This window comes from Podarcis tiliguerta (assembly GCF_965153285.1).
Source record: "Podarcis tiliguerta genome assembly, chromosome: 2".
Classification (NCBI taxonomy): Eukaryota; Metazoa; Chordata; class Lepidosauria; order Squamata; family Lacertidae; genus Podarcis; species Podarcis tiliguerta.
The window spans coordinates 63044763-63059718 of NC_139535.1; the positions used below are offsets into that span (position 1 = coordinate 63044763).

Below are 14956 nucleotides of genomic sequence, written 5' to 3' on the forward strand. Positions count from 1 at the left end.
TTGGTGGACATATGCTTCAGGTTACAGAGTTAGAGAACTCTTATCACAGGCATCCCCAAACTCCGCCTTCCAGCTGTTTTGGGACTACAACTGCTATCATCCCTGACCATTGGTTCTGTTAGCTAGGGATGATGGGAGTTGTAGTCCCAAAACAGCTGGAGGGCGGAGTTTGGGGATGCCTGTCTTATCAGCTGCAGGACTTTGAAAGCAACTGACCTTAAGACTTGACTGTGGACTTTAACACAACAAGGACTTTGAAGCAAAGAACCCTCTCTGGGCTCAGAGAGAGAATGCTACTTGTAATGTTTGTAAATAGTGTGTGTTCGTATAGTGGTGTATGTCAGTATTAGCCTAGTAAAAACAACTCTTCTAAATGGCTGTTTTCTGCAGTGAGCTTAAAGGGCTTAACTGAAGCTTTTTCAGCGCCAACACACAACACCCTGTTGTCTCCTCCTACTTCATCACTGCTATGGGAAGGAGTAAGAAAGCCTCCTATGTTTGAAAAGACACCCTTCTCTATCTGGTGTGGCACCACTGCTAGAAGATTTTAGATAAGAAATGGAACAGAATGCTTCTTCCTCTGTTCCAAGGCACTTGAAGACATTCTACCCATGGAACTGACTGGAAAAGAATGGTGCTGTGCCAAAAGGAGAAGAGGTAGACTTCTGGACTCCATGGGGCAGCCACTTGCCTATTGTTGCCTGTTACTTGGGACAGGGCAGGAAACCCACACAGAATAGGACATGTGTGCACAGGAAATTCTATCTCAGCTAAGATAGCATTGCACTGATCAGTCATTCTGCTAAAATCACTTTTGGATCGTCCATTATGTTAGTCAAGTCTCTTAAGTTAGTCATCTAAATGCACGTTGTGCTTTGTTCTCTCAGTGGTTGTCTAATTTCTAAAGAGAAATGCTGTTGGCAGCTTTGGGTACATATTTATAAGAAGTTTCACTTTTTTTTGTTCTCTTTCTACAGATCTTGAAAACTGCCAAATCCTGGGAGGAAAACTACATGACACTACATCATGAGCGAGAGTAAATGTGACAGTCAGTTTTACAGTGTTCAAGTCTCAGACTCGACATTCACTGTACTAAAACGTTACCAACAATTGAAACCTATTGGCTCTGGGGCTCAAGGCATTGTATGGTGAGTAGCTACTTATTGGACAAAACTAGTATAAGCATCAAACTGTAATATCACCAAAATTTTGATCAAGGACTCAAAACAAAGTATTATTATTATTATTAGCCGCCCATCTGACTGGGTTGCTCCAGCCACTCTGGGTGGCTTCCAACAAATTAAAATACAAAACACAGTAAAATATTAAACATTAAAATCTTCCTTATATAGGTGTGCCTTCAGATGTCTTCTAAAAGTAAGGTAGTTTTTTATTTGCTTGACATGTCATGGCACATACCTTAATTCCACACATACATAGAAACAACAGAATCTAAACATTATTTTGAAGTACAGTACTATTCCGTGATGAAGTTGAAAATGAACAGAACCTTTTAAAAGTCCTGTGTCAGAATAAGAGCTCAACTAAAACAACAAGTTGATTAAAGAAATTTTGTAATCTTAACACCTGTTCTAGAGAAGAATTGTCTCTTAGTTTTTGACTGAGATATAAATGCATCTGCCTTTTAAGAAATTTCTAACTATACTTTGACTAATGGAACAGGATGAAATGCTTCATGCATGGAGGTGTTAAAATTAGTCTAGTAATAAGATCTGATTTATTTTTGGTTGAATAAAGTAGAACCGAGAGGGTTTTCATTTGTGCACTTTGCCCTTCACCTAAAACAAGAAGCAGTTTCCTTGGGGTAACTGAGCTTGTCTGTCATATACCCTGACACCCATGGCTCGGATTTTAAAAAGTTGCAATTAAGATGTTTCTGTTTTAACTTTTCAGTGCTGCATTTGATACAGTTCTTGGAATAAATGTTGCTGTAAAGAAATTGAGTCGCCCTTTTCAGAACCAAACACATGCAAAACGAGCTTACAGGGAACTTGTGCTTCTAAAATGTGTCAATCACAAAAATGTAAGTAATGTTAATTTATATTAGAAACAAGTAAATGTAAAATAATAATTGAATGAATGCCAGTTGAATCAACTGGAACTAAAGCCATTATTCTGTGATTCAAATGATTAAATAATTGAGAGAGAGATCAATTTTTGCTCTGTTCTGTACCTCCTATAATGAAACACTGTAGTTGTTTTAGGACTATTTCCTAATTGCAATGTAGAAGACTAGTTGTTCATAGTTTGTCCTATTTCTTTGAAAAGCTATCTAAATTTGGGTTTTTTCATGCAGGTCTCTGTGGTCTTTTTGGTGTCTGTGGTTGGCTTTAGGTAACAGTTCCTCGGATAGGAATGATCTATGGCTTACACCACAGATTGGCAACCAATATTTCTAGAAATGTATTAAAAAACAGTCCAGTATGTTTCTCTTTATGACCATTGAAATGACCCTCGTCCCTTCCAATTCTACGATTCTATTATTATTAGCAGGCTTATAATGTATATCTATTAGCATGTATACTTCTTAGTAACCATTATGTTTTTCTTCAAAAAGCAGTAAAAAAAACCCCTTATCAATAGGGTATTGATCTCTTTCCACTTAATATTTGAACAGGCAATGTGGAAATGTATTTTCTAGGCCTTCTAGCAAAATAATATATCACTGAGATGCAACTGTGCTACTCCCGTAACCTAAGAATTGCCATGCTTCAAAACTCTGGTTATTAATTTATCCATGGATTTATTATAAATAAAGCTATTCGAGCCATTAAACAAATATACTTGATTTATCTCATTTATGTCGAAATATTGACTGTCCCTTATGGAACTTGACAAAAAAATTGCATTATGCAAACTGAATGAGGATAGTGAGTTAGTTCTAAAATATTTGTGAATCACTATGTTAATCTCATTTTTCTTGCTACAAAGCTTCAGGTAAAAAGTTATTAAATAATCTGATCTATATGCTGACATTGCCATGTACTGTTTGATATTTTTTTTGCAAATCATTGTGATGGTGATTATAATTCTTTTATTTTGGTTTTACAGATAATTAGTCTATTAAATGTATTCACACCACAGAAGTCACTAGAAGAATTTCAAGATGTGTGAGTTTACTTTATTGTGTTTTCTTTATAAATATCCATTTAAGATTTTAAGACCAGATTCTTGATGTTCTCTGCCTGGAAGCAGTTGGCCTATAAATGATTTTCAAAATATATTGTGCTTTTAGGAGAAAAATGCTGAAGCCTTCTTGTAAGCATTGAGACTTATGGACAAAACATGACACTCCCCCCAAGTGTTCATTTCATCATTAGGGTTATTGTTTTGATTTTGTTTTATTATGTGTTCTCATTTTGTATTTTTATGTTGTGAACCGCCCTGTGATCTTTGGATAAAGGAAGGTATCCAAATTAAATAAATAAAATAAAAAATAAATTTTACTGGCTACATAACTGACATTGGGGAGAGGGAGTTGCTTTGTTTATAAACCAGTATCCTGACAATATTTTCAAACTGAGATGTGAACTAATGTCAGTTGAAGTTTTGCCAATTAACTTCAGTGGGAGATTTGTACCCAAAGTAATAAAATGTTAGATTATTTGAGTCTGGATTGCTAAAAAATATTTCTGCTAAGAAAACAAAATTGTATAATTGCGTCCACTGTAATTTCCATTTTGCATTCCCACAACATGTTAAGCTATGACTTACTGGGACTGTGCAAACGTGTGGGCTCCTAGACCACCCATGTCTTTTTTATGCTCTCACCCATGTTGAGCTAAGCTGAAGTCTGGCTTAGTTTGTTGTCTGTACCTGAGCTTGTGGTTACGATCTTTCATTGCTAACCGCAAGCTGTAGTCAACGTTTGCTCTTGTAAAAAAATACTTTTTTAAATGTTTCAGGTATTTAGTTATGGAACTAATGGATGCTAACTTGTGCCAAGTAATTCATATGGAGTTGGATCATGAAAGAATGTCCTACCTTTTGTACCAGATGCTGTGTGGTATCAAACATCTCCATTCAGCTGGTATCATCCATAGAGTACGTAGTGCTATTACAATCATATCAATAACTGACTTTCATTAACTAACCTCATTAAGAATATTCAGCTATATTTGAAAGTTTTTTTTTTTTTTTATAATGACATGACAATTACGACTTGCCATGTTCGATCAATCCCTTTTATATTCTCATACAAGAGGGAAACGAAACGATATCCTGTGGTCGTGAATTCTGAAGCTTAACCAGATTTGTCGTCCAGTACCCAGAAATGTTGGGTTTCCACTCCTCTCTTTCTACTTTAGCTCTTTGCCCTTGCTGAAAAGCCTAGGCTGTCATCCTATGCTCACCTAGCTAGGAGTAAGGTTCATTAAACACAGAGAAACCCAGCTCTGAGTAATCATATGAACTATAAGTTAACGATACAGTGAATTCTTAATGAGTGGCTGGACATCAGTTTCTGCGCAGCAGGAGCCTACACCCATTAGCAAAGCTTCCACACTTGCCTTTCTGGGGGCAAGGAGGGATTCTTTAATATTTACTCATACATATTGTGTAGTATTATTTGCATTAAAACAACTTCTAGGGACTGCCTAATCTCAGATGACCCCACTACAGGAAAGATGCATCCTGGTTCCTAGTGAAAAATGAAGGACAAACTATGGACATTCCAAAGACTAGAAAACAAGACAAAAGCAGGAGAGGGGAAAGCAACAGCTCTTTATGGTTGACTGCAACACTGACAGATGGGAGTAGCTAGGCTGGCTCATTTCACAGAAATCACTTAGATGGTGCCTGCATATTTTGCTTGGTAACTTTCTAGGAGTGTGAAAGACTTACTTTTTATTTTATTCTGAGGAAACTCAAAAGTTTGGGCCCACTGCTTGCAGATGACAGTGAAGGCATCTGCGGATGCCAGGTTGGCAATCCCTGTCATATGTCTCTCTGTGTGAAATTGGCAGAAATTGGCAACCTCCCCTCTCCTATAAAACAGCAGCCAACTGTTGGGTGGGGTAGGAGCTGAGCTCCCACAAACTTAGTTATTCCCTCCTTCCAATAGTAGATGAATTTCACTCTGGAGTCTCTTCCAGCCCCAATGTGTTAACTGGGGGGGGGGGGAGGGGAAAGGTACCAAGACTCCCCATCCCAGAAACGCTTAATCATGCAGATTCTCCCCCACCCCAAACACAGCACCACCCTATATATTTTTAAACATTTAATTGAATGTATTTTTTCTTAGGATTTAAAACCCAGCAATATAGTAGTAAAATCAGATTGTACCCTCAAAATCCTTGACTTTGGACTTGCAAGGACGGCATGTACTAATTTCATGATGACCCCATATGTAGTAACACGATATTACAGAGCACCAGAGGTTATTCTTGGCATGGGATACAAAGAAAATGGTAAGTTGCAGAACAGAATTACGTCTTGTTGGGTACTTGACCACTTGTTAGATTTCTCTGTTTCTTGAATGTATTCTTATCATTTGAGAACTGTGTGTAGTAGGCTTTCCACCATCAAGCATCATGGGGTAATTGCCTGAGGCAGTGCTGCCAAGTTTTCACAGCCTAAAGAACCAGTTTTACCTTCTAATCTTTTAAAATCTCCCTATGCAAAGAGAGATGCAGCTGGTGAGGTAGTGGAGGAGGCACCACTCAGCCACCACCAGCACTAAGCATCCTCTGAGGGAGAAGGTCTCTGAAGCTGGAGGCCCTGCTGGCTAGTCAGTCTCCTTCATCCAACACCACCTCTCAGTATACAGTATGTTGATAAGGCTGTGGAGATTACCTCATCTCCTAACTCACTGGCTACAACCTATTATCTAGGTTGCCAATATGGCAATAAAAGGCAACGGTGCATGGTGCTGAGTTTTTCTCTTGGTAGAGCAGAAATGTGTAATGTGTAAGCTCCCTTCTTTATGTTGCCTCCCAGATATTCCATTATAAAAATTAAACTCCAAAGGCTTATGGAGGTTTTACTAAAAAATACGCAGTCAGGAAGGAGACTATGCATATGTAAGGACCTCAATCTAGGAAACGCTAGTTCTGTTTAACACTCTTTCAAACCAGGGACTAGTTGGCTATTATTTCAGTTTAAAGAATACTGTATAAAATAGTCTGTGGTGAATTTTTTGTTTGGGTTATTCTGAATCGCTGCCATGAATGTTTAGTGTGTACTGAAAATGTGTTTGTAGATTTGTAACTTTTGTCCCTATTACACCTAACATTTAATAGTGGATATCTGGTCTGTTGGGTGCATAATGGCAGAAATGGTCCTCCATAAGGTCCTGTTTCCAGGAAGAGATTGTATCCTTTATAAGACTTTCATGGACCACAAATGTGAACAGTTGAAAATAAGACTGAAGCGATTTTTGAGGAATTGCCAGACCTGCCATAATATGGTGGCGTTATATTTTTAATGCAAAATGTTTCTTCGTCAAAAGTTAAAAATTGCATTTAGATTAAATGTTCTTGTCCATGTTGTTCAACAACACGTTAGCAGTTTCATTTTTTTTGCATTGTTGTGTTTTTAATGTAAAAATGTTTTTGTTTTCCACTTTAGTTCACGACACTTCATAATTTTGTCATTTCACTTTTACTTTCAGTTGATATCTGGTCAGTTGGTTGCATCATGGGAGAATTGGTGAAAGGTTGTGTGATATTCCAAGGCACTGATCGTATCCTTCCCTAATAATTTTGAATCTTAATTCACATTTACCAATGAGTTATTTCACTCACTTACAGATGCAAAATATGCTAACCCCCTGCCCTCATCTTTTTACTGAATGGATCTGCCACGCATGTTCAAAATTTGTGATATTAACCAAGCACTTAAACTTTTATTCTCTTCTTTGTCCACATTTAACTTCGGTGTTTGAACATTAATCATTCTTGTTTGGAATTTCATTTTTTGCAGTTTTAATGGTGCTGCAAATTTCCTTGATATTATTGGCACTGTTTAAACTGAAAATTCCACAAAATTACTGCTCAAAATTTATTGTTTTCTCTTTATTTGCATTTCTCTGCACAATGGAAATAGCCTCACAACAGTGGTTTTGTCTTGTCAGTTCTTATCTTATCCTGTTCTCTTCAAAAGGATAGTGAAGGCATGCAGGTTAGAAAAATATAATCCCGAATGCTTAATTTCATGAGATTTTAATGGTTGATCATGTGTTAACCTAATAACACAATTAAATAGAAGAAGCTTGAATTTTCATTTTCTCAATTTTCTCCCATATATATTATTTTACTCTCTAAAGCCTTATGACCAACCTAACACAATTCTTCATGTATGCTATGTCTCTTTTAAGTTGCATGTTAACACTAGTTTTCATATTTGCTGTCTTCATATATCTGTGTTTCATGCTTAACAAATTTCTGTGCAGAAAATGCATCTTACTTGTTTGAGCTCCACCAATCTAGTATCTGTTTCCTCTGATCATTACTTTATATTATTGGTTAAAAGTGTTGTTTACTTGAAAGTCAATCTCAGGTGCAATCACAGTCTCTTCAGAAAACACACAATTTAATATATTTCAACAGATACAGGTACTTTTCATGACTGAGCAGAGAGTTGACATCCTAATGCTTTCTTTCCCTCTTTATACCCATATTGTTTTCCATCTTCGTGATTTACATGGAGGAAGCCATGTAAATGGCTATTGTCCCTATTGAAATAAGCATTTGGTTGTTAGTTTATAATTTGGCTTTGCAATCGGGTGACCTAGAAGAAAGTGGGGGAGAACCTTAGTACTTGAATCTTGCTTAAAAATAATCAGCCAGTTGTTTTGTCACAGTTGTTAGCAAGTGAATGTACTCTCTCTCTCTTTTTTTTACACACACACACACACACACACACACAATGTATTGTCAAACACTTTTCTTCCAGAAGTACGTATGTGAAAGTTTCTCCTCAGTGCTTTGGGATATTAAAAAGACTACGGTGTTCTCTGTTTGCAATATACAGTATAGATCTTAGGCACACCAAGCTATCTGTAGTACCTTATGCACATCCTTTTTAATAATTATTAGGACCATGCAGCTCCAATTTGGGATTCTGAAGGAGTGTGAGGGATGAGAATGGTTTCTTCCATTTAAAATTTCATTTGCTGCAGTTTAACAACTTGAGGGACCTTATAGAAGACCACATTTAAAGGGACTTCCTCATTATTTTCTACAAGCAAGCACTACCTAATCATTATATTTGCATGTGGCCTCTTTGTTCCTAGATGAGAGGCACATTTTAATAATTTGGATTGGGATTATTGATACTTCTGGTGTGTGCTGTTGAAGGTTTATGGTGATGCCCAAAAAACCTCACTTGATATCTATTTCTGATTAAGCCATGTGGAACTTGATTGTTTTCACCTACAGAGTTATTCCAAAAAGATTTATTTCATGTAGACTAGACTTCTGAATGCACCAGAGAGCAGAAACTGCACAAAATTGTTGTTTTAAAATATTCTGGAATGCAGTAATGAAATACATGGTTTGTACACAGTTTTCTAAGGCTGCAGTTTTATGTCCCTAAAAGTACATCCTATTTAATTAAGTAGTAGTAACCTCTGAGTAGACATGTTTTAGGAATGCATAGTGAATTAAGGTTCTTTTTACTCTAGATTGGTGGAGTTCTTTAGTAAAATCCATTTATCTATGCAGATCAAGAAGCTGTCTTTATTTGTGCAATTTAGCATGTGATGTTTTAACCTTTTATAGTACTTGGTATCAAAATTCCATCTAAATGCATTTGATCAAGCAAGGAAAAACTGAGCAATTAGCATGTTCATCTGTACAGAACATACAGATTCTTTAAAAGGATACCTTAATGGCAGCAGTGATGTGGCTTTTTTATTTGGGAAACTACGGAAATATGCACTGTACTATAATATATATCTTCAAGCTAGAAGTATTCTTTTTCTGATGCTTTAGAGAGCTAGCTAATTTAGCATATTTTGCTTGCATTTAGTAAACAAGGCTTAACTCTTTGAAATTGCCAAGCTTGTAGTTGCAATTGATATCCATTGATTGTTACTAAAGAATTTATGAAATTCATTTTTTTTTGCCAGCATACCAAATTTAAGCTATTGTAGTAACTAACATAGAGAGTCTTATAATGGGATTTTAAATATGTTTTTCACTGTGTCTTCAGTTTAAACGTACATCTGGATTTGCCTTTATGAAGCCTACAGAAGAACGATAAGACATGATGTTGGACATGTCTTCTCCTCCCAAAAAGAGAAGTATAGCTAGCCTTATATAGACCCATAGACTGGTACTGTCATTCCAGTGCTGTGCTCACTCAGGTTAAGCAGAAAATATTGTGGGTAATGTCCTCTACCATATTGGAAGAACTCATCTATTCCATTGAATTCTAGTGAGTTCTTTAAAGAAGGGGCAGGGAATTGAGAGGGTGAAATTCTGCCAAACACTTCCATTCTATAAAAGTCGGTGGAAAAAAAGTTGTTGAGGATTAAAAATACTATTAAAAGCATGATCTTGCCAGTTAAAAAGTACAGCTCCCTAGAAATAAATATTTGTTGGGGAGGAAGCTGCCCCAGTAGGACATGTTATTTTAGAGGTTGAAACTTAATTTTTGGAGATTTCTTCAGTGAAGGGTCTTTAAAGTATGTTTTTGGGTATGAGGAATTCAAATCTGCTATTATTTTTCTGACTGGACAACATTTAGCTTGGTGAGTCTATATCTGAGGAAGAAGCACATAAACTGCTTTCGGAAAACCAAAGAATTATAATTTTACCTTCTGAATATGTCAGCTAATGCTAAGCAACTGCAACATAACTGCAAGTTCTTGGCAATCGTTTTTTAATGATTTCAGTGCAATTCTACACACATTTTACTTACCAAGCACAGCTAAGTTATATTAATTTAATTTAACCAAAATATCTTTTGACATTCCCAATGAGCACTCCTCATTTTTGTAAGTTGAAAAATCCAAAACACCCTGTGGAACTGCGACATTTTGATTTGGTTTTGTGCAGGGAAGAGGGGCGTAACTGAAGAAGACACTGCTTTCAAGTTGATTCTGAAATTTTGTCACCATGTACCTTTTAAATGCTCAACTTCAGGATCCACTTGGAGTACATCCTGTGACCACCTGCTAGGCAGTTATCCACATAGGTGACAAGCACAAGTGTTTTGAAATTCCACCAGCCCTGAGTAGAAACATGCCAACAAAGTTTGGATCTAACTTGTCTCTCAAGCCATTCCCAACATGCTTCACAACCTTTTGTGAAGAGCCAGTGTGGGATTGTGCTTAGAGTGTTGGACTAGGATCTGGGAGGCCAGGGTTCAAATCCCTGCTCAGCTGTGAAGCTCACTGAGTGACCTTGGGCCAGTTACAGTCTCTCAGCCTAACCTACCTCACAGAGTTGCCATGGGGATTAAATGAAGAGGGGAAGAGCCATGTATGGCACTTTGAGCTCTTTGGAGAAAAAGGTAGGATATAAACGCAATAAAGTAAATAAATAGCAAATTCTTGTACTATACATGCTTTTTGGGGGGAAGGGGGAATACTTTTATTTTCCTAAATGAAACTTTTGCAGATATTGACCAGTGGAATAAAGTTATTGAACAACTAGGTACACCATCAGCAGATTTTATGAAAAAACTGCAGCCTACTGTGCGGAACTATGTAGAAAATAGGCCAAAATATCCAGGTATCAAATTTGAAGAGTTGTTCCCAGACTGGATATTTCCATCGGAATCTGATCGGGACAAACTAAAAAGTAAGATTTCATGTGTGCATTATTCTTGTATTTTCATTTTTCTCAAGGTTGTGAAACAGGCATCATTATTTTTTTGTACAGGCTTTTAATACTTCAAGTTGCATTATAGAGTTTAGGTTACCAGACCGGTTGGTGAAGACAGGAATTACTTTTAATTTTTTGATTTGGGACATTATAACTGTATGCCATAGCCTATCAGTATATGTTTCTTTGTTTTGGCATTGTTAATTCGTGTTTTATTTTGCAATTGAATCATACTACAGTGAAACCTTGAGATACAAACGCTTCAGGTTACAAATGCTTCAGGTTACAAATTCCGCTAACCTGGAAGAGTTACCTTGAGTTGAGAACTTTGCCCCAGGATGAGAATGGAAATTGTGTGCTGGTGGCGCAGCTGCAGCAAGGGGTCCCATTAGGGAAAGCACACCTCTAGTTAAGAACAGTTTCAGAACGAATTAAGTTCGTAACTAGAGGTATCACTGTACTGTCCTGGCAAAAGCCCTATTGTAAGAAACAGCATTCTGTGCTAGTAGAGCAGTAGGAACTGTCAAATTTAAAAATCAAACTAACAAATTTCAGGGATCTTAACCAGAATGCTATGGTAATTGTTTGGGGTGGGGTGGATACTTTTTTCTAGTTGATAAACCAGCATATTCCTGTTGTCTGTCACTAAGCAAAATGCAGATTATCAATTTTTTAATCCACTGTTTACATTAAGCATGTTGCTTGTATCGAGTGAATTCCAACATCCTTACTGTCTCTTGTCAAAATATCCAAGACTAAAAATACTTTATGGTATGTCCTTGTTATGAATATGTATTTTGTACCTTACCTTTATGCTTCAGATCTTCAGCTAACAGTCACCCCCCTTTCCATTTTCTAGCCGGTCAAGCTAGAGATTTACTATCAAAAATGCTAGTAGTAGATCCAGACAAACGAATTTCAGTAGATGAAGCTTTGCGTCATCCATATATCACTGTTTGGTATGACCCAGCTGAAGCTGAAGCGGTAAGTTTACCTTTAAAGTTTATTCAAAAGAAATTATATGGTTGATGTCACTATGGCAGTGCTACTTACCTTGGTGAAAATCTGAGAGCATGTTTAGATTTCTCCTTACACTAGAAAAAGTGTTATATATGCTATGTATGTTATATATGCTATGTATGTTATATATGCAGTTCCATAATCCCACCAAGTCCCATTTCCCAATCTTTTAAATCATCCTGTATTTTGCAGCTCTGTGGCAACACAGAAGTCAGTATGAGAGAGTGAAGAATTGGTATTTATTTGATTCTTAAGAACTGGATAAAAAAAGAAGGGTAGAGGAGGCAGGGGGGAGAATAAACTTGTAATTCAAAAGGTTGCAGAGGCTGCCAACATCCAGTCTCCTTTAGATCTTTTTCCCCCTTCTGGGGTGAGTATGAGAGCTGCCCATAAAAAATGGAGAAAAACCTGCATTTTAGGATAACTGTGACTGGGCATCAGCGTGTCTAGCAAAGAAAAAAAAAGGTAGCAGGAAATATGGAAGTCCCTGGGTCCTTTAACTAGGTGGGTTTCTTTGGATATGAAAAACCATATGGTATATGGTATATTTGAAGTGGGGGTGGGGCTTAATATTTAGAACTGCAGAATGTTTTCATGTAGAGTTAATGTACAAGGATTCTGCATGCAGCTAAGCACTGGGCTTGAGTTGGGAGGATGTTCAGGAAAAATGATTCCAAATAAGACCTGAGTTGGTGCATGAGCTTCTGTCTTTGCGTATAGATTGGCATACTGCTGCTAATCTCATATATGCCAAAATTGTGGGCTTCTCTGTTGTTTCCTATGGGCAGCACCAAATTTTACCTAGGGGAGGAAAACGGTCTAAAGGAATTTAGAAGTTCTGTGATGGTAGTGTCCATGGGAGGGAGAGAACCAGCTCCGTGACTAAAAATTCAGCAGCCTTTTAAGATCATATTAGGGATGAGTTAGGGCCACTGAAATATTGCTGAGACTAAATAAGCCTGTTAACTCATCCTAGGTAGCTATAATGCCTTTTCATTAAAAGAAATAAAAAGCACAGACCTCCTTTGTGGGGGTTTTTACTGGAAAATTTGACTAAATTGAGTAAAAGTTTAAAAATTGCTTATTCTGTTGAAAACTTGATCATATTCCTGTGTAAATTTTATTGCTAGATCAATTGATTTGTTAACTACGTGCAATGATTGATTGACTAAAACTCCTTTATTTGGCTGCTACCGTATTAATTGTAGCATTTACTAATCCTTGTATTCAAAAAAGCAAATCATGTGATAACAGTAGAAACTAGCTTTGATGAAAAGTTTATAAAGAGCCTTTTAAACAGAAACATTCTCTTATGCAGCTTATGTTTGTTTCAATGGAAATAACACATGAGAACTTCCCAGCTCAATAAACGATCGTTTCTTTTTTACACTTGTATTTCATCTTGAGAATTAATCTAAGTTTTATTGAATTCAAAGACTTTTATTTTTAACCTTTTTTTGTAGCCTCCTCCTCAAATCTACGATGCACAGTTGGAAGAAAGAGAACATGCCATTGAAGAATGGAAAGGTAACCATGATTTATTATATGCTATGATGCTTGAGAACCTTTGTCATAGGGCAGCCTATAGTTGCTTTATAAACAAAATTAAACATAAGTATGCTCTTACAGTGAAATATGACTGGGTAGTTATTTGAGATGGAGGGGTTTGCATGAAAGTGTTCTGTTAGAACGTAGTAGCTGTTTCAAGATTTTAAAAAGTACTCTTGTAATTTTTCTTCTCTTTCTCTCCTCCTTCCTCTGTCATTTCTTTTAAATGTAGAACTAATATATAAAGAAGTAATGGATTGGGAAGAAAGGAATAAGAATGGTTTGGTAAAAGAACAACCTTCAGGTTAGTCATTGATGTAATAGTCTGTTTTTGTCTTCAGGAGTTCTTTGTGCTGTGTTATAAATCTGTTGTCATTAACAACGGAAGTTTCCAAGTAAGTTATGTTGTTCAAATTCTTGTTCCAGTGCAACCTGTTTCAGAATGTGCACAAACACCTAGTAATAAAATAACTGAGCTACATGGAATTATAATATTAATGTCTAGCTTGTGGGGAAAGACGATACAAGAAGTTGAGAGCTGTAGATGGGATGCCTTTTCCCCCTGAAGCACAGGTGAGGAGCCTCTGACCCTCCAGGTGGCGATGGACTACATCACACACCATCCCTCACCACTGAGGAATGAAAGTTGTGTTCTCTGTGGCTTTAAGGTTTCAGGAGAGAATAGGAAGTCTTCCCTCGTTGCTCTGAGTGACATTTGTGTCACTTGTACTCTCTCTCTCCCAGCAGCAGGCAGATCCATCATGATGAGAAACAAAAATGGTGTGATCACATTCCATAGAACTGTAGGGGAGCAAGGTCATTGGTTTTTGAAAGGAAATTTATGGGGAACAACACCCCTCTCCTTTTTATTTTAAAGTTGTCTGGCAGTCCTGTAACAATGATGAATTGAAGCACTGTCTGGCTTGGCTTACGGTCCCATGGAATGTAACGGGGAACACTGTAGGGGCTCATTCCTACTTGACCCTGAAAATTTAAATTTTACAAACATGTTTTCTTCATATCAATGGTGAATGCAGGCAAGATAGCAACCTGGCATTATGCTATAGTATAGACAGTAATGCCAGACATTTGCCTGGCATTATGCTATAGTATAGACAGTGATGCCACAATATAGGGTGATGTTGGTGGAGATGCACTGATGAATATTTTTAGCTGACACAATTTCTACATCCTTCTCCAGGTAAGAACTTCTCACTGTTGTTATATAGGGGACTGCACAGAGGCCACAAAAAGGGAAACAGAATTTCTCTTTCCTGTAACTGCTGTTCTAAGAGACAATACAGTCACATAGCCTTTCCCTGCTCTAGAGACTACAAATATGAAATGAATGAGGAGGTGCTGTCCCCACATCTTGACTGACATGCTTGGTAGCAAAAAGCTTGTCTAGGGAACAGGAAAGTGCAACTAAAGTACCAGAACTCTGGAAGATTCTGTGTGCAGGTTGTCTCATGCACAAATCTAATGGCCCAATTCACATATAATGCTTTATTTACTTATTTATTTCATAAAATTTATGCACCGCTTGATTGTAAATTAATGTCAAATATTGCACATGTTTGCACACAATGCCAGGC

At 37.1% G+C, this 14956-nt stretch overlaps 1 protein-coding gene across 10 annotated transcripts in view; it reads left to right on the forward strand.

Moving 5' to 3' along the window:
- Nucleotides 1-14956, forward strand: part of MAPK9 (mitogen-activated protein kinase 9) — a gene marked incomplete at its 3' end in the record, with an annotated part of 39417 nt that overhangs the window by 11833 nt on the left and 12628 nt on the right. For 8 of the 10 annotated variants that reach the window (XR_014508360.1, XM_083428581.1, XM_083428574.1 and 5 more), the window contains 10 exons: nt 978-1148; nt 1915-2044; nt 3073-3131; nt 3927-4065; nt 5264-5429; nt 6632-6703; nt 10587-10769; nt 11653-11777; nt 13277-13340; nt 13594-13665. Coding sequence is in view for 9 of the 10 variants with exons in the window: in XM_083428581.1 (XP_083284707.1) it covers nt 1027-1148; nt 1915-2044; nt 3073-3131; nt 3927-4065; nt 5264-5429; nt 6632-6703; nt 10587-10769; nt 11653-11777; nt 13277-13340; nt 13594-13665 (1132 nt within the window). Of the gene's footprint in view, nt 1-977; nt 1149-1914; nt 2045-3072; nt 3132-3926; nt 4066-5263; nt 5430-6260; nt 6333-6631; nt 6718-10586; nt 10770-11652; nt 11778-13276; nt 13341-13593; nt 13666-14956 lie in introns of those variants that run through there. The other 2 variants (XM_083428578.1, XM_083428575.1) reach the window with 2 other exon arrangements.